General features: G+C 39.2%; 2 protein-coding genes across 2 annotated transcripts; both read right to left on the bottom strand.

The window, feature by feature from the left end:
- Window positions 1-3,752: 3,752 nt before the first annotated feature.
- On the bottom strand, window positions 3,753-5,576 carry LOC145802701 (pectinesterase inhibitor-like). The gene is made up of 2 exons (XM_082895466.1): window positions 5,337-5,576; window positions 3,753-4,001 (listed from the first exon to the last, which is right to left on the bottom strand). Exons 1-2 carry the CDS (start codon window positions 5,574-5,576, stop codon window positions 3,753-3,755), a joined length of 489 nt encoding a protein of 162 aa, XP_082751592.1.
- Window positions 5,577-16,757: 11,181 nt separating this feature from the next.
- LOC145802700 (pectinesterase inhibitor-like) lies at window positions 16,758-17,342 on the bottom strand. Its single transcript, XM_082895465.1, has one exon. The coding sequence runs from the start codon at window positions 17,340-17,342 to the stop codon at window positions 16,758-16,760; it is 585 nt and encodes a 194-aa protein (XP_082751591.1).
- Between the last annotated feature and the right edge of the window lie 3,158 nt (window positions 17,343-20,500).

Here is a 20,500-nt window from a genome sequence, read left to right as displayed (position 1 = left end):
TAATGCATTGCAAACAAAAATTTGTTTTCAAAAACTTATACTTAATTTCGGGGACGAAATTCTTTGAAGGGGGGGAGGTTATAGCGACCCCGGTCTTTTTCCATTTGATTTTTGTATCCGGACTTAGGTTCCGTAGATTCTGTCATTGTATAATGGTTGTTGTTGTCCTTTATTTTCTCATTTGGAATTATAGGATGTGTTGGGCAGGTTTGTTTCAGGTTGGTTGGGTTTAGAAATCAAGTGTTGCTGTCCAGTATTTTGGTTCTTCGCTCGAGCGAGGAGTTTGTCGGTCGAGCGAGCTGTTGTTTTTGGTTCTTCGCTCGAGCCGGGGTTTGGTTGCTCGAGCGAGAGTTTGCGTCTGGTTTGGACCTGTAGCCTTGCATTCTTGGCTCGAGTGAGCTTTTCTTCGCTCGAGCGAGTTAGTTCATCCTTCGCTCGAGCTATAGTTCCTTCGCTCGAGCGTGTGTCTGGTTACAGACCTGAGGGTTTGAGTTCTTCGCTCGATCGAGCATTCTTTCGCTCGAGCGAGCTTTTGGGTTGTTGGCTCGAGCAAGGCTTCCTTGGCTCGAGCGTAGTTTCTCTGTGTCTGGTCGCTCGAGCGACCAAGTCTTCGCTCGAGCGAGCCTGTCCAGTATATATTTTCAGCAGCGGGTTTTGATCAGTCTTTTCTTATTCTTTTTGGTTCTAAACCCTAGGTCCGACTTCTCTCCCTCAAAACTCATCTTCTCTTTAGGTGTTCATCTACTTCTAGTGTGAATCCATCCTAAGTTCTTTGTAAGAAAGATAGAGGGCGGCTTGGGCTTCATTCTAATTTGAACATTTGGTGATTTGGAGCACATTGGAATTTGGGCACTCATCTCTGTCTTCATCATTTCGGTTGTTTTCATTGAGGTAGGGATTTTCTACTCCATTTTATAGGTTTTGTCCTAAGTTTTGGTATTTTGATATGTTGGGAATACTGTGGTAAATTTTGGGAAAAACCCTAGTTGTATTACTGAATTAATTTGTATAAGTAAATCATGGAATTGGGAAAAGAGGGTTAAACTCATGGAATTCATTGATTAAATGGCGTAATTGGGTAATTGGTATCATTTGTCTATTGAACTGTTGGCATAGTTATTTTCAGTTTAGAAATAACTGTTTTGGGCTATCGGTGGAGGATAGTCGTGATTGTTGTAGACATTGTATGTGGATTAGGAATAACTGAAACTAATCACATTGGTTAAGTCATTAATTTTGACTATGGCATTGATACAGAAAATACGTGTATTGATTGAGCATTGTATTTGCATACATTGTTTTGTGTGTGGGAGGAGATAGGGGATGTACTCCACGGTTTAGGGGAAGATAGGGGATGGACCTCTAAACCGGATTTTGTTTGGGAGGAGATAGGGGATGGACTCCATTAGCATCACTTTTATGTGTGCTTATTTATATAGAAGTGTTTTATTGATACAGCACTAAAATGTGTATCAATCTGGAAGTATGAAGTGTTTGATTTGAGCTTGAGTCTCATTTGTCTGTTGATATTGGAAGGATGTGAATATTATATATGTGATTCACTGTTGTAAGTTTGGCCAGGTTCTGAGCCATGTTGATGAAATTGGAAAGTAAAACGTATCTTTGGCAATAGTGTCATAAGACTGTAAAATGAAGTAATTGATTATTTTGGTTGACCATCTGTTGAATGCTATTGCTTTATTCATTGCTTATATGTGGTTTAGTATATTTCTACTGGGCTGTGGCTCACCCTTTATGGGAACATCATTTTCAGGTTCAGGTGATAAACTACCTCCAAAGACTTAGCTTGGGAGGGTTTGGCTTTTGGATTGAAGAAGACTACCTTTAGTTACTAGTTGTTATTTATTGGTACATGTAAACATTCAAGCCTAGGGCTTTTCTTGTATTGAGATTAGAACTCATATTTTTGAATCCAAGTGTTGGCTTGGAAAGATGTAAGCCTGTAGGGCGTTTGATTCGATGTTACATGTAATGCTTCATTTAGTAATACTCTGATGAATGAATTAATTAATTGTCTTCTTTAATTAATGCATGTCAATGATATATTTAATGGGGTAATTTTGGGGCCGTTACACCAAAAATGCTTAAAAATAGGGCTAACATATCATGCAAGAATAGGCCCTAAAAGAGAGGTAAAGAACAAAGGGGGAGAAGAAGACTTCAAACAGCAAAAAGTTCTTATTCAAACATGAAGATGACCTCAAAATATGATCTTTTTCAGTTTGGATCGAAGTCCAAAAATACTTGCAAGTAAAGCTAAACAATCAAACAAAAAAGTGCAAGTTTAAGGAAAATAGGGACTCACCCTTGAAGAACAACTTTACAGCAGCTTTTAGTCCGAAAATCTGAGCTTTCAACCTCTTCAAATGTCCTCCAAGGTACTGAAATGAGTAATGGAGGTGATAGGCTAGGGGTTGTAGTGTAAAAAATGGTCCAAGAACAAAGGGTTTTGGAGCTTGGAAGAGAAAGAGAGAGAGATTTAATGAGAGAGCTCAAAACCAAAATTTTCTAACCCCAAAACACAGCTGGGAGCTACTGGTTTTATAAGCAAAAGAGGTGGAAAAGAGGGGGAAAAATGGGGGGGAAATTCAAATTCAAATTTCCCTCCAAAAAGGCCAAAAAGTGGGATATAAAGGCAAGTGGTAGCTGCTGGACCCAAATGGCCGAGATCCCTTCAACAAAGTTGAATAGGGGCTCAAAACAATACACTTTGTAGTTTATGACCAAGTCCGAAACAGCTCACAAGTAAGCCTAAAATACCGTGCAAAAATAGGCATAAAAGAGCATTAAAGAAGCAAGTGATGGGAGGAGATCTCAAACAGTAAAAGGTCCTTAATCAAACATTAAAATGACCTAAAAATATGACTATCTGAAGTTCGGGTCGGAGCCCAAAAATGCAGAATGAAGGTTCGGAAGCGAAAACACGCAGTTCGGGGCCCCGAAAGTGGGCTGTTAGGCACCGGAAGTGGTGTCCTACCACGAAGTTGGTCTCTCGGACCGCAGTGTCCCTCAAAAGGGAGTAAATAAGATGTATGCCAAGAACCGGAGCAAACAGAGATGGTTAAGCGGTCCCGAACTAAGGCACACGGCCAATGGCTCCGAAAAATCGGAAACCAGACTCCAAACGGGCAAAATGGCCTACGACCACGAAACGTAGCCGACGACCACTGAGAGATGATCTACGAGACCTATCCCTCCCTTCGGGAAGAGAAAACAGAGAAAACAGAGCCTGGTTCGCAAACCGAGGCAAAGCATGAAAGAGTCCGGAAGTCCGGAGGCAAGGCTCGCAGCCGAGACTCTGAAACCCCTGAACGAGCACAATATGCAACATCACCAAGCGCTCAATCGGTGACGTCTGAGTCTTAAGGTCGGTCAAAAATGGGGTGTCTACAGTGTGATAAATTTATTCGTCAACTAAAGTTATATATACAGTACTGAATAACTATTTGGTGACGAAAATGACAGTTTTTGGTGATAAAATGTTGTTTTATTGGTGACAAAAAATTTTGTCATCAAAGTAATTTTATTGGTTACGAAATTATTTTTCCTCACGGTGATTTTTAGTGACAAACATTCAATGACAAAACTAGTGACGAAAATATTTCCTCACAAATATCTATAGTGACGAAATTAGCTCTTTGGAGACAAAAAATTTTCGTCATTCAAGACCCAACTTGGTTTCAAGCTCCAAGTTCATACTCGATTCCTTTTAGGATTGCCAAGTCTTGGATTCATGGAAGCCGGGTAAATGAAGAATATGAATCATCATACAATGATTTAGAAGAAACCTTGATTACATTGCAAACAATTTCAAATTCCTTATTCCATCTTCTGCGGTCAGATGAGTAATTTACTGAATTTTCAAATTGATTTTTGCAATCACGAACTTCTTCCTTAACATCATTTACTTTAACCGCTGTGCACTTACAGTCACCATCATAGAAGAGTTGCTTGGTTTGCTCAAGGTCTCTAATGGCATCCTGATAATTTTTGTAACACGAGCCATATCGGTCTGTGAATGAGTTGTATCTGTTGGACAATCTTCACTGTATTTAAATAAATTAAATTCTGTTGTGTACTAAACAACAACCAGAATATAAAGAAATAAAGGAAATGAGAGAATTTGTTTGATTACAAAAATCAAACTCAAAATAAAAATAAATAAATAAAAACAAATTTTATTTTGTTACAAAAACAAAATTAAAATCTGATTTAAATAAATAATAATAACACTGAAAATAAATTAAATAACTTACTTGATTTAATTTCTTCGAATTATAACCTGATCAAGTCTAGTGTTTGACACTGTGTCCTTAAGACAGATTCGTCCTCTCCACGGTGCTTTCAGAATTTGGACGTCTATCTCCCAGGATGAAATGATCTACTACAAACAATAGCAGCACTACAAATTGTTTGCCTTACGAACACACTAAGTGTTTACACTCTTTCACACAAAAATAAAATGCAGCAAAATGAAGAATAGAATTTGCAGAAGTGAAATACGAAATTTCTGAATGATCAATGAATGTCAAAAATCAAATGAGGGTGGTTCTATTTATAGATGCAAAGGTGGCTCTTGGTTTTGAATTGAACATGTATGAAACCTGTTGGTTTTGAATTCAAACAGATTTGAATCTGTTGGGTTATATTTCAAACAAATAACAAAACGGGAAGGGCCCTGTTTGGATGTACAGCAAAGCCAAACCAGTTTATTTCCGATTTAATTTGAATTCTGAATTTTATTTTATACAAAATAAAATTAAATTCAAATGTTTTTGGCCCAAAAAGATTAGTATTGGGCCGAACAAGCCCAACCACACCACGCACCTGCGCTCAAGCATAGGCCCAGCCCAGCCGACCAATGGCGCGCGGGGTGATTTTTGGGTCTAATGGGTTTAGCCTATTTTGCCCATAACCACTCCCTCTAAAACATTTGGGTATCCCTTGGGGCACACCCCAAGTACCAAACCCAAGCCTTATAAACCCATTCAAAACCTCCCACCAAATCAATGTGGGACAAGCCATTTTACAACCTTAAGGAATTTCCACCAAAACTCCATTTCCATGGAACACACTTTGGCTTCAATTTCCCATTCACTCGGTAATGGTTTTGAGCAACCAAATATACCACGTGAATTACAACGCAGCATAGAACGCGTTACCACTTTGATTCGTGAAAATCGATGCACGGGGCCCACCTAAAAAATATACCGAACTTAGGATAAAATTCTAATTTTACCCCGAATTTATAACCATTTTCAACAGTATCTGTCTTTCCATGCATCATATCTGTTATCATGACGAGAATTAAGAACCCCAAGAATGTCCCTAGCCTTAGAGGATGCTAAGTCAATTGCAATCTCAGTTAGGCCACGAATATCAGCATCTGAAGCACGCCAATCAGATTTCGTAAGCTTCATGCACTCATGCTGATCAATAGTCTTAGAGCATATTTGCTTGAGCTTAGTATGTTGTTTAGCAAACGAGGGACCAATCAACATGAACATGAATACAAGAGAAACTAGCATGGAACAACTACCAAAAAACGATGCCATTTGCAATTCTCTATTTCTGGATTTGTTTTTTTTGTTCTTCCCTCTTGGCTAGTATGGGAAGTAGGAGAGGCTCTTATATAGTACTTTTAATTTGAGGGACTCTCAATTAATACATTTGATCTTGTGTTTCACGAACTGCTATTTAGTATTTTAACAGAAAATTTATTTTGAAATTGAAATTTTATTTAATATATTTATTGCATCTTTATAAGTTTATTCTCAATGAATTACCTCGGTTACAGGATGAAATGTTCATATGCATATTGCTATTTTTTATTTCCTTCTTTATTTATTTATTTTTTGGGTGAGAGAACAAATAACCTTTGTTAATTCTTCTTAAAGAAGCAAAATGTGTCTCTTAAAATTTTTGAAAAAAATAAAAAACCATGAAAATTATCTTACTAATTATCAATATAATATGAGATTTTTTTAAAATTAAAAAAATGTGACCGCCCCTACACCCCTAAATCAGTCATTTTTATGTTTAAGCACCATAAAACAAAATCCGTAAATTTGAACTCCTTGCCACAACCCACTATAATTAAGTAATTGGGAGTCACCATCTAAGTAAATATAAATTTTCAAACCACATAAAAAAAATAGAAAAACAACACATGTTTTTGAGACCAAAGATTAATTTGGTAGATGACACATTTCTTATAAAGTCTGATGTTTGGACATGATGCTTGAACGTTTAGGTCTAAAGTGAAACATTTTGGATTGCGATAAATAAAAATAAAATTTATCGACCTCCATAGGTAGCATAGCTGTGAAGGAGTTGGATTGGGATAAGCTGTAAATCTAGGGACTTGGGGTGGTTGCTGTGCGCCTTGCATATGTGACAACCCTCACCCTGCTCTTGCCATATTTGCGTACATTCTTGCATGGTCTTGCCGCTTATGTTAATTTAAAGGTTTTATCTTGGCTTGATTTGCTTAAGTTGCTTGCATGATTTTGTTCCTTGCTTAGTGTGTGTGTGTAGCCGAGATCATCCTGAGCTTAGTCCGCCTTTGACCCTTTGTACTTAGAACCATCTTGAGATCTTGTTCAACCCCATCTTCACCTCGGGCATTCATTGCCGAGATGTTTTGCACTTGAACCTTGTCCGCAGGCAGGTATGGCCTAGGCCGAGATGTGGCGCACCCCGGCCAAGGTGTGGCACAGCTTAGTCAAGCGTCGTCCTCCCTAACCGATGTTTTTCCATCCCGTTGTTGGATCCTTGTTTTGAGCCGATGTCATCTTGTTGCCGATGTGTCTTACCCGAGCTTGCTGCATAAGCTTTGTCAGAGGCTTGTCTTGTCCATCAATCACCTTTTTGGAGCTGAACTAACCCGGTAATGCCACGTGTCCGAGCTGTTTGTTAAGGCAGCCGACAGACCTTGAAACAAATCATTTCTTGTCTCAAATCTTTGTTTTAGAGAGAGAAGCTCTAGAGAGGAGGAAGAAGAGTTCTTGAGTGAGAGTAGTCTTCCAAGCTTGATCTTTGTGGCTTGAACCGTTAGATCCGAGTTTTGAGGTTAGAATCTTGATCTCCTTTGGTTGTTCTTGCTGATCATCTAGTTGCATTGCATGATCGGATTTGTTTTGCATGTCATGCATCGTTTTGAAGTTGGTTTTAGAAAGAGAAAATGGTTTTTCATGTGTTCTTGAACAAAGTCCCATTTTGATCGAAGAGTTTGGAACGAAAACCATGTTTTTGTGGTTGTTCTTGCATGACTTTCTTGAACGGGTACCCAGGTCCCTATTTTGAACTCTTGGCATGAAACTCAGATTTTTGTAACAAGTTGTGAGCTTGCATCCATCTTTCAATGATCATGTTCTTCATATTCTTCAAAGGAAACCCGGGTTTTTCCTGACTTTGTTTAACGGGACCTCGGCTTAATCCTGGTCAGTACCCGGTGTGTTTTTATGAGCGGGAGCAGTGATTAAACTCCCAGCTTGTTTTGCTTTGTCTTTGACTTGGATCTGGCAAGAATGCCGAGATCATTTGCATGTATTTGGAGCTTGCTTTGAGAATGTGACTTGCCATGTGATTGTAGGTCCTTGATATTTGCTTCGAGTCTACACCTGAAGAACTAGGTGAGTGGTATTATTGATAAAGCTATGTTATACTCGTTTTGATAAATCTTGCTTGCTTGTTTGACGAAAATATTTGATAGCATGAATAAATAGCTCTTGTTTGATGAGTCAAGTATACTCCTTGTTTTGATGCCATCTTTGGAAAGGATACGGTCCTTGTTAAATCGGGCTACGGGCCTAAGTAACACAAGTCACTTGTACTGGAGGACTCTAAACTTTCGCGGTACCAAGTGCACAAGTCCCTTGTATTGGAGGACTCTAAACTTTCGCAATACTTTTGACCAAGCGATTACGGATCGTACAGCTTTTGTTATTTGATGATGAATACGGTTCATCCCTTGTCTCGCCGATGTTACGATATTTGATGATGAATACGGTTCATCCCTTGTCTCGCCGATGTTACGATATTTGATGATGAATACGGTTCATCCCTTGTCTCGCCGATGTTACGATATTTGATGATGAATACGGTTCATCCCTTGTCTCGCCGATGTTACGATATTTGATGATGAATACGGTTCATCCCTTGTCTCGCCGATGTTACGATATTTGATGATGAATACGGTTCATCCCTTGTCTCGCCGATGTTACGATATTTGATGATGAATACGGTTCATCCCTTGTCTCGCCGATGTTACGATATTTAACGATGAATACGGTTCATCACTTGCCTTGCTAAAGTTTTGGTGTGTTTCGTTTTGAAGGACCTCGGCTTTATTCATGTAAAACCTTTATTTTTAGTACCATTCACTGAGTTTTGTACTGACCCCTCTATATATATGTAGGTGATGAGCAGGACGGCGGCGACGCCTAGTTCGTTGGGATACTTGTTTGGATTCGTGTATTCGTCGGCCTTACTTTGTATTTACGTCGGCAATGCCCTGTTTTGCATGTCGGCGAATTCTTGAAAATCATGCTTCTTGACTTGTATTAGCTGTATTTTGTATATGTCGGCTCGAGAAGCCTTTTGATCAAGATGTAACATGTATTTTTGTACCTTGTTGTATTTAAATTGTGAAGTTAATTGGAAATGTTTGGCACTGCTTTAATCTACGCACAGCTCTTATGGACCGCTTGTAATTGATTTATCGCTTCCGCATTTGTGAGCCCCCTATATTCGTACTCTGATTGTGTTAAGTTTTGAAAGGTTGGCCTTCGGTAATTACGGATTACTGGCCATCACGGCACCAAACTACTAGGGGCGGTTTGGGGTCGTGACAGAGTGGTATCAGAGCACAAGTTCCTCGGTATACGCTGTTCACACACTTTGAGTCCTGAAGAGCATAGGATTTCCCTTAGAGAGATGTTAGGGTTGCATCATGGTGGTTGCTATTCAAACAAGGTGTGCATTGTTCTGATATGCTTATTTGCTATTTGCCTATGTGGTTATTTGCTTAATTGTTTTAAAATCATACTTTGCACACTCATAGCATCATGAGGAGAGGTAGACCACCACTTGGCCGAGATCAGCCCGAAGATAGAATGGACAGATTGGAAAGATTAGTTGAAGGTTTGGCCCGCGAGTTGAGGCAAACCAGACAGCAGTTCGCTAGTGCTACGTCGACTCAGGCCGAGCAGACCAACGGCCGAAATGTAGCTCCACCTCCACCTCCTCCCGTGCCGCAGATTCCCCCGCAACCAGCCTTGTATGGGGATGGGACGATAGCTTTGATCAGGGAGTTCAAGAAGATGAGACCACCGAGATTCTCTGGGGGTATAGAGCCGATGAAGGCTGAGGCATGGGTTTTGGAGATAGAAAAGTTGTTCGAGATCTTCCCTAGCACCGACACTCAGAAAGTGACGTTGGCAGCATTCACATTAGATGATGACGCCCGCAGGTGGTGGATGATGGTTAGAGGGAGCAATCCAGATTTGACCTGGATCCGATTCTTAGAATTGTTTTACAAGAAACATTTTCCCCTAAGTGTTCGAAACCGCAAGGCTACCGAATTTCATACTCTGACGCAAGGCAACAGAACAGTGGCGGAATATGACCGCGCTTTTACTGAACTGGTAAGGTTTGTACCTCACATGACCAACGACGAATATATGAAGGCCAGGAAGTTCGAGTGTGGGCTTCGTGGACCGATTCAAGACAGGGTGAGTTTACTCGATATGCCGACTTACGCCGAAGTATTGGACAAAGCCATTCACGCCGAAGCTAATTTGAACCGATACCAGAGCTCGGGAGAAAACCAGCGAAAGAGACAGAACTACGACAATCGCCGAGGACAGCTGAACACCAAGAAGAGAACGAACATGGACAGTACTGGTAACCTAAGGCAGGAAGGGAGTGTTAAACCGACGTGTTCGGATTGTGGGAAACAGCATTTCGGGATCTGCCGACGAACGTCTGGAGCCTGTTATGAATGTGGCGAGATGGGCCATTATGTGAGGGATTGCCCCAAAACAAAGACTGATAACAACAAGAAAGGAGAAAATACCTCGGGTTCCGTTCAGAAAGGAAATGCTGGGAGAGTACAGATGAGACAGGGCAGAGTGTTTGCATTAGTACCAGGAGACACTCAGAATGCTGAGGCAGTGGTGTCAGGTATTTTACTAATTTGCTCCCAAGATGCTTATGTGTTAATTGATTCGGGTTCTACTCATTCGTTTATATCTACTAAGTTTGCTGAGAAAATTAATAGAGAACTAGAGCCCCTTGATTATGTGTTGTCTGTATCTACTCCATCTGGGAGATCTATGTTTGTTGCATCCATTTACAGAGCATGTGTTGTTGTGATTGAGAATGTTGAATTGCTAGTAGATCTGATGCCTCTAGACCTAGCTCATTTTGATATTATACTGGGAATGGACTGGTTAGTTGCAAACAATGCATCTATTAATTGTGTTTCGAAAGGTGTCACCTTGAGACCCTCAAACCTAACCGAGGTTACTTTCCAGGGTAAAGGGGTAGTGCCCCCACCATACTTGATTTCGTCCATTAAGGCCTGTAAGTTGATTCAGAAAGGGTGTCGAGGTTACTTGTGTAGTATACTGAGTGATCAGAATGGAAATGTTAACTTAGCCGACATCCCGATTGTTAGCGATTTCCCCGACATCTTTCCGGATGAATTGCCTGGCCACTTGACCGATAGAGAAATAGAGTTTACGGTCGATATTATATCGGGAACGCAGCCGATCTCCAAACCACCTTATAGAATGGCCCCCGCTGAACTTAGAGAATTGAAACTGCAATTGCAAGAGTTGTTAGATAAGGGATTTATTAGGCCGAGCACTTCACCATGGGGAGCACCTGTTCTATTTGTTAAAAAGAAGGATGGCACGCTCCGTTTGTGTATCGACTATAGAGAACTTAATAAGGTCACCATTAAGAACAAGTACCCGTTACCTAGAATTGATGATCTGCTTGACCAATTACAAGGAGCGCGAGTCTTTTCTAAGATCGACCTTAGGTCTGGTTACCATCAGCTTAAGGTTAAAGCCGAAGATGTCGAGAAGACTGCCTTTCGAACAAGATATGGCCACTACGAGTTTTTAGTAATGCCTTTTGGAGTGACTAATGCCCCTGCTGCATTTATGGATTTGATGAACAGAGTCTTCAAGCCGTATTTAGATGAGTTTGTAGTTGTCTTCATTGACGATATCTTGATCTATTCCAAGAGTAAGACTGAACACGAAAATCACTTGAGACTTGCCTTGCAGATTTTGAGAGAACGGAGATTGTATGCTAAGTTTAACAAGTGTGAGTTTTGGCTTCCTACTATCTCATTCTTAGGTCATGTGATTAGTGAAGAGGGTATCTCAGTTGATCCTAGCAAAATCGAAGCCGTAGTGAATTGGCCGAGACCGACTAATGTGTCCGAGATTCGTAGTTTTCTGGGTTTGGCAGGTTATTACAGAAAGTTTGTGAAAGATTTCTCCAGGATTGCAATTCCATTGACGCAACTGACTCAGAAGGGAACACTGTATGAATGGACTAAAGATCGGGAGTCAGCCTTCCAGGAACTGAAGACGAGGTTAGTTACAGCGCCAGTGCTCGTACTCCCAACAGGTAACGAAGAGTTTCATGTCTATAGTGATGCATCGCATAAGGGTTTGGGTTGTGTATTAATGCAGAAGGGTAAAGTTATAGCTTATGCATCTCGTCAGTTGAAGCCTCATGAGAAAAACTATCCTACCCATGACTTAGAATTGGCGGCCGTGGTATTTGCTTTAAAGATTTGGCGTCACTATTTGTATGGAGCTACTTGTCAGGTTTTCACAGATCATAAGAGCTTAAAATATCTATTCACTCAGAAGGAACTGAATTTGAGGCAGAGAAGGTGGCTTGAGTTGTTAAAAGACTACGATATGCAAATTCAATATCACCCCGGTAAAGCCAACAGTGTAGCCGACGCTTTGAGCAGGAAGTCAGATGGAAATTTGGCGTGTTTAACCGTGATGTCAGCAGAACCGACTATCGTTAATGAAGTAAAGACAAGACAGATGGAGGATAACTTCCTCAAGAAAATTTCCGAGGAGATTGACACGAAGCCGAGACCAGGGTATACCATCGAAAACCAAGTACTCAAGTTTGAAGAAAGGTTATGTGTGGCCGACATTCCAGAGCTGAAGAAAAAGATTTTGCAGGAAGCTCATGGTTCCAAGTTTGCTGTCCACCCAGGGAACACCAAGATGTATCAAGATATGAAACAGACCTTCTGGTGGCCAAATATGAAGAGAGAAATAGCCGAATTTGTGTCCCAGTGTTTACATTGTCAGCAAGTGAAGGCAGAACATCAAAGACCAGCAGGACTTCTTCAACCTTTGCCGATTCCTGAGTGGAAATGGGAGCACATCTCCATGGATTTTGTGATTGGGTTGCCGAGAACACCAAAGAGTATGGATTCAATTTGGGTTGTTGTGGATAGGTTAACTAAGTCAGCACACTTTCTACCCGTTAAGGCTACCTTCAACGCCAATCAACTTGCCTTGCTATATGTGAACGAGATTATCAGACTTCATGGAGTGCCGATATCAATTGTTTCAGACCGAGATCCTAAATTTGTTTCTAGATTTTGGCAGAGTCTTCAGAGAGCTTTCGGAGCCGAGCTGAGGTTTAGTACAGCCTTTCATCCCCAGACAGATGGGCAGACAGAGAGGACAATTCAGACACTCGAAGATATGCTGAGACTTTGTGTATTGGATTTCCAAGAAAGTTGGGGAACACATTTGCCTTTAGTGGAATTCGCTTACAATAACAGTTACCAAGCTAGCATTGGCATGGCGCCGTATGAAGCCTTGTATGGAAGAAAATGTAGGTCGCCGATATGTTGGACCGAAGTCGGGGACAGAACTTTGCTTGGTCCCGAATTGATTCAAGTGACAACAGAAAAGATTAAACTTATCCAACAGAGGATTAAAACTGCCCAGAGCCGACAAAAGAGCTACGCCGATCAGAGAAGGAATGAGGTAGAGTTCGAAGTTGGGAATCATGTATTCCTGAAAGTCTCACCAATGAAAGGAGTTTCCAGATTTGGAAAGAAAGGTAAGTTAGCACCCCGCTATATTGGGCCATTTGAAATTCTTGAGAGAATTAATTCCGTTGCCTACAGACTTGCTTTGCCGCCAGATTTGAGCCAAGTCCACAATGTGTTTCATGTTTCGATGTTGAGAAAGTACATCCGAGATCCACTGCATGTAATTGATCATTCTGAAATCGCAGTTAATGAGAATCTGGGCTACGAAGAAAGGCCAATGAGAATTATCGACCGACAAGTGAAGCAATTGAGGAACAGATCGATACCGATGGTAAAGGTCGAATGGAAGGAGCATTATGGCACAGAAGCCACGTGGGAAAAGGAAGAGGACATGAGAGTCCGTTATCCGGAGTTGTTCTGGGAACAAGGTAATCTAAGTTTGGGGACCAAACTTCTTTAAGGGGGGTAGGATGTGACAACCCTCACCCTGCTCTTGCCATATTTGCGTACATTCTTGCATGGTCTTGCCGCTTATGTTAATTTAAAGGTTTTATCTTGGCTTGATTTGCTTAAGTTGCTTGCATGATTTTGTTCCTTGCTTAGTGTGTGTGTGTAGCCGAGATCATCCTGAGCTTAGTCCGCCTTTGACCCTTTGTACTTAGAACCATCTTGAGATCTTGTTCAACCCCATCTTCACCTCGGGCATTCATTGCCGAGATGTTTTGCACTTGAACCTTGTCCGCAGGCAGGTATGGCCTAGGCCGAGATGTGGCGCACCCCGGCCAAGGTGTGGCACAGCTTAGTCAAGCGTCGTCCTCCCTAACCGATGTTTTTCCATCCCGTTGTTGGATCCTTGTTTTGAGCCGATGTCATCTTGTTGCCGATGTGTCTTACCCGAGCTTGCTGCATAAGCTTTGTCAGAGGCTTGTCTTGTCCATCAATCACCTTTTTGGAGCTGAACCAACCCGGTAATGCCACGTGTCCGAGCTGTTTGTTAAGGCAGCCGACAGACCTTGAAACAAATCATTTCTTGTCTCAAATCTTTGTTTTAGAGAGAGAAGCTCTAGAGAGGAGGAAGAAGAGTTCTTGAGTGAGAGTAGTCTTCCAAGCTTGATCTTTGTGGCTTGAACCGTTAGATCCGAGTTTTGAGGTTAGAATCTTGATCTCCTTTGGTTGTTCTTGCTGATCATCTAGTTGCATTGCATGATCGGATTTGTTTTGCATGTCATGCATCGTTTTGAAGTTGGTTTTAGAAAGAGAAAATGGTTTTTCATGTGTTCTTGAACAAAGTCCCATTTTGATCGAAGAGTTTGGAACGAAAACCATGTTTTTGTGGTTGTTCTTGCATGACTTTCTTGAACGGGTACCCAGGTCCCTATTTTGAACTCTTGGCATGAAACTCAGATTTTTGTAACAAGTTGTGAGCTTGCATCCATCTTTCAATGATCATGTTCTTCATATTCTTCAAAGGAAACCCGGGTTTTTCCTGACTTTGTTTAACGGGACCTCGGCTTAATCCTGGTCAGTACCCGGTGTGTTTTTATGAGCGGGAGCAGTGATTAAACTCCCAGCTTGTTTTGCTTTGTCTTTGACTTGGATCTGGCAAGAATGCCGAGATCATTTGCATGTATTTGGAGCTTGCTTTGAGAATGTGACTTGCCATGTGATTGTAGGTCCTTGATATTTGCTTCGAGTCTACACCTGAAGAACTAGGTGAGTGGTATTATTGATAAAGCTATGTTATACTCGTTTTGATAAATCTTGCTTGCTTGTTTGACGAAAATATTTGATAGCATGAATAAATAGCTCTTGTTTGATGAGTCAAGTATACTCCTTGTTTTGATGCCATCTTTGGAAAGGATACGGTCCTTGTTAAATCGGGCTACGGGCCTAAGTAACACAAGTCACTTGTACTGGAGGACTCTAAACTTTCGCGGTACCAAGTGCACAAGTCCCTTGTATTGGAGGACTCTAAACTTTCGCAATACTTTTGACCAAGCGATTACGGATCGTACAGCTTTTGTTATTTGATGATGAATACGGTTCATCCCTTGTCTCGCCGATGTTACGATATTTGATGATGAATACGGTTCATCCCTTGTCTCGCCGATGTTACGATATTTGATGATGAATACGGTTCATCCCTTGTCTCGCCGATGTTACGATATTTGATGATGAATACGGTTCATCCCTTGTCTCGCCGATGTTACGATATTTGATGATGAATACGGTTCATCCCTTGTCTCGCCGATGTTACGATATTTGATGATGAATACGGTTCATCCCTTGTCTCGCCGATGTTACGATATTTGATGATGAATACGGTTCATCCCTTGTCTCGCCGATGTTACGATATTTAACGATGAATACGGTTCATCACTTGCCTTGCTAAAGTTTTGGTGTGTTTCGTTTTGAAGGACCTCGGCTTTATTCATGTAAAACCTTTATTTTTAGTACCATTCACTGAGTTTTGTACTCACCCCTCTATATATATGTAGGTGATGAGCAGGACGGCGGCGACGCCTAGTTCGTTGGGATACTTGTTTGGATTCGTGTATTCGTCGGCCTTACTTTGTATTTACGTCGGCAATGCCCTGTTTTGCATGTCGGCGAATTCTTGAAAATCATGCTTCTTGACTTGTATTAGCTGTATTTTGTATATGTCGGCTCGAGAAGCCTTTTGATCAAGATGTAACATGTATTTTTGTACCTTGTTGTATTTAAATTGTGAAGTTAATTGGAAATGTTTGGCACTGCTTTAATCTACGCACAGCTCTTATGGACCGCTTGTAATTGATTTATCGCTTCCGCATTTGTGAGCCCCCTATATTCGTACTCTGATTGTGTTAAGTTTTGAAAGGTTGGCCTTCGGTAATTACGGATTACTGGCCATCACGGCACCAAACTACTAGGGGCGGTTTGGGGTCGTGACAGCATAGCAGCCACTGTTGTACAGTCAAATCGGCTTATTTTGGAGTCCATTTTGATAATCTGAACCGTTCACATTTTAAAGTACATTGAGTAAAACATACTTGCAAACAATCAAATTAATCAAATATCGTTAACCCTTTCATCCATTCATCCATTTTGATGATCCGAACTGTTCACATTTTTAAGCTTTTTTTTTTTTTTTCTCTTTCTGTTTCTTTTGCTCATCAAATTTCCAGTTTAATTTTTAATCCAAATACGGTGTGAAAATTGGTAAGTTAGACCATCTCTAATATATTGTGCTATTTCAATCATAGCAAAATTGTATTTTAGCATGATACAATATCAATTTTTTATATTTTAAGAAACTCACTCTAACAGTAAGTAGGTTATTTTTTAACACGTTCACTATATAATTTAATTTCTACTACATGAGTGATTTTGTATACCAAATTATATATTTGCAATGTCTTTAAATTAAACTTTTAATTAAAAAATGTAATCTAATAATTAATATTTATAAAAACTTTGATTCATTAGTTTATCATGATAGCCAACACCCTAATTAATTGAGTTCAATACTACTAGTAGTACCATATGATTCAATCTTCTCAAATCCATTTCAAAGTCAATTGAAAAAAGAAAAAAAAAAAAACCTCCACTGCTAAAGGTGCAAAACATTTCACCTACAGCCATGATTTCAAGCTCCAAGTTCATACTCGATTCCTTTTAGGATTGCCGAGTCTTGGATTCATGGAAGCCGAGTAAATGAAGAATATGAATCGTCATACAATGATTTAGAAGAAACCTTGATTACATCGCAAAGAATTTCAAATTCCTTATTCCATCTTCTGCGGTCAGATGAGTAATTTGCTGAATTTTCAAATTGATTTTTGCAATCACGAACTTCTTTCTTAGCATCATTCACTTGAACCGCTATGCGGTTATAGTCACCATCATAGAAGAGTTTCTTGGTTTGTTCAAGGTTTCTAATGGCATCCTGATAATTTTTGTAACACGAGCCATATCGGTCTGTGAATGAGTTGTATCTGTCCTTCCATGCATCATATCTGTTATCATAAGGAGAATTAAGAACCCCAAGAATGTCCCTAGCCTTAGAGGATGCTAAGTCAATTGCAATCTCAGTTAGGCCACGAATATCAGCAACTGATGTACGCCAATCAGATTTCATAAGCTTTATGCACTCATGCTGATCAATAGTCTTAGAACATATTTGCTTGAGCTTAGTTTGTTGTTTAGCAAAGGAGGGACCAATCAACATGAACATGAATACAAGAGAAACTAGCATGAAACAGCTACCAAAAAAGGATGCCATTTTCAATTCTCTATTTCTGGTTTTGTTTTTTTTTGTTCTTCCCTCTTGGCTAGTATGGGAAGTAGGAGAGACTCTTATATAGTACTTTTAATTTGAGGGACTGTCAATTAATACATTTGATCTTGTGTTTCACGAACTGCTATTTAGTATTTTAACAGAAAATTTATTTTGAAATTGAAATTTTATTTAATATATTTATTGCATCTTTATAAGTTTCTTCTCAATGAATTACCTCGGTTACAAGATGAACTGTTCATATGCATATTGCTATTTTTTATTTCCTTCTTTATTTATTTATTTTTTGGGTGAGAGAACAAATAACCTTTGCTAATTCTTCTTAAAGAAGCAAAATATGTCTCTTAAAATTTTTGAAAAAAAAAACCATGAAAATTATCTTACTAATTATCAATATAATATGAGATTTTTTTAAAATTTAAAAAATGTGACTGCCCCTACACCCCTAAATCAGTCATTTTTACGTTTAAGCACCATAAAACAAAATCTGTAAATTTGAACTCCTTGCCACAACCCACTATAATTAAGTAATTGGGAGTCACCATCTAAGTAAATATAAATTTTCAAACCACATAAAAAAAAATAGAAAAACAACACATGTTTTTGAAACCAAAGATTAATTTGGTAGATGACACATTTCTTATAAAGTCTGATGTTTGGACTTGATGCTTGAACGTTTAGGTCTAAAGCGAAACATTTTGGATTGCGATAAATAAAAATAAAATTTATTGACGTCCATAGGTAGCATAGCTGTGAAGGAGTTGGATTGGGATGAGCTGTAAATCTAGGGACTTGGGGTGGCTGCTGTGCGCCTTGCATAGCAGCCACTGTTGTACAGTCAAATCGACTCTTTTTGGAGCTCATTTTGATGATCCGAACTGTTCACATTTTAAATACATTGAGTAAAACATACCTGCAAACAATCAAATTAATCAAATATCGTTAATCCTTCCATCCACTCACATTTGTATATACAAAAATAAATGACAATTGTGATTTAAAACATTAAAATGAATACAAATGTGAATTGATAAAGAGTCTGTTGATATTCGATCAACTTGATTTTTGACAAGTATGTTCTACTCGATGTTCTTTAAAAATTGAAAGGTTCGGATGATGAAAATAAAATCCGAAATAATTCTCATGAGCCGCACAATAGTCACTAATGTGCAAACCGCATAGCAGTGACTCCTGATTCTAAATCTAAACAATTTGGGTTCCTGATTCTAAATCTAAACAATTTGGGTTCAATTCTCATTAGGGACTTAACCAATATATATTGTTTGCATATTTAAGATTTACTCTAGATTCACCATGGTCTTGCCATGGCGAGATTACTTGTCATAAAAAATAAATTAAAATTTTTAGAAAACAACAATCATTAAAAAATTATTACTATGTCCTTTTTTGGGTGGGATGGCAGCCTTTTTTAAGTAAACCTTCTAAAAAAATAAAATTGCTAATGGAAAAGAATTATATTACGCTAACATTTTGAGAGATTGGAACCTTTTTTCAAAATGGGTCTTCTTTTAAAAATAGAGCTGCTAAAAATAAGTTAAAAAAAAAACAAAAAGAAGAAGAAGAAAGAATTATATTATATTCATGTTGAGAAATTTGGAACTTTTGACAAAATAGGGCTCATTTTGCTTTTCACAGTAATAGCAAGACTAGTATTTATTTGAGCTCCGATCTCAGGGATGGTATCAACGTAATGTTGTAGTGTGAACAAGTCTATTATTTTTCCCTTTTTTTTTAGATTTCTTTTTTCCTACTTTAAGAATTTATATAATATATATTTCTACTTATGTAAGATAGAGGCCTAAGCCAAGGAACAACTAAAAAACTCTCCAATAAGGAGGCTCTTGAACAAGGCACTGTTTCAGACGATATGACGGCACCTTAACTATTTTCAACTGCTCGTCTCCATGAATGGCCTCCTTAGCTATTTGATCTGCACATCCATTTATATCTCGAGCAATGTAAATGAGCTTGCATTCCCAAGTTTAGTCCAAGACCCTCCGTATTTGAGGTTTCTCTATTCTACTTTAAGAATTTAGCATGTTTGGTACGATTGAATGAAATGAAGTGGGAATGGAATATAAAGTTGAATAGAATGGAATGTCCATTCTCATTCGATTGTTTGGTTGCCAACATGGAATGCCATATGAATAAGATGATAATTCTCATTCTCATGTTTGGTTATACCTATTAAACTCATGAAATGGAATAAATATTTATTTACTTATTTTTGTAATAAGCTAGTTACAAATAAATTAAAATTTTATATAGATCATGATAATATTAATAGTTGTGAAAGTGATGGTGTGAGTCATAATAGTGGTGGTGGTATCAGCGGCGGCGATAGTGACGGCATCTGTAGTGGTGATAGAAATGATAGTAGGATAGCGGTAGTAGATTGTTGGCGCCTTAGTGATAGTAGTAAGGTGGTGTTGTGGTTGCGGTGACGATGATGGCGACGGTGGTTGTGGCGGCCAACTATAGTGGTGGTAGTAGTAGTGGCGACATCGGTGGTATAGTAATGGTAGCATGGTGGTGTGGTGGTTGTGGCGGTGACCGTGGTGGTGGTGGTAGTGATGGTTGTGGTAACAATAAGATGGTAGTGGCGATACGGTGGTAGGAGAACAGAATGTTGGTAGTAGTTAAATAATAATTTTTTTAAAGTGCCAACAAAAAAATAATAATGGTAATTCCATGATGGAATGAAATGGCTATTCCTTAGGTTGGAAGAAAAAACAGGTATTCCCACATTTTGTTAAGGCATACCAAACAAAGGGAAAGAGAATGCAAAATTAGAATGGACATTCCATTCCAGATTTTTAATCAATTTTTTAAGAAGCTCCAAATATCAAATTAAACTTATTTATGTAACGCCCTCAAAATAAACCCATAATAACCATAACATTAACATGCATTTATAAAAGAAAACGAATCATTTGAGTTATTCATCAGAGTATTCTTATTGAAAGACATCACATGTAACATCCTGCAACATCAAAATAAATGCCCTAAGGGCTTACATCTTTCCAAGCTAACACTTGGACACAAAAAGGATGAGTACTAACTCGTTTACAAGTTAAGCTCTAGGCTTGAATGTTTACATGAAATCTCAAAAATAACAAAAT

This window comes from Camellia sinensis, chromosome 11 (genome assembly GCF_055761805.1).
Source record: "Camellia sinensis isolate YWXY chromosome 11, ASM5576180v1, whole genome shotgun sequence".
NCBI lineage: Eukaryota > Viridiplantae > Streptophyta > Magnoliopsida > Ericales > Theaceae > Camellia > Camellia sinensis.
This window is presented reverse-complemented; position numbering and strand designations above follow the sequence as displayed.

Excerpts from the sequence above, each read along its gene's own strand:
- LOC145802701 (XM_082895466.1), bottom strand. The coding sequence starts at position 5,576 with ATGGCATCGTTTTTTGGTAGTTGTTCCATGCTAGTTTCTCTTGTATTC. Across the intron at positions 4,002-5,336 it reads AGGCTAGGGACATTCTTGGG|GATGCCATTAGAGACCTTGA; the intron begins GTTCTTAATTCT and ends AAAAATTATCAG.
- LOC145802700 (XM_082895465.1), bottom strand. The coding sequence starts at position 17,342 with ATGGCATCCTTTTTTGGTAGCTGTTTCATGCTAGTTTCTCTTGTATTC.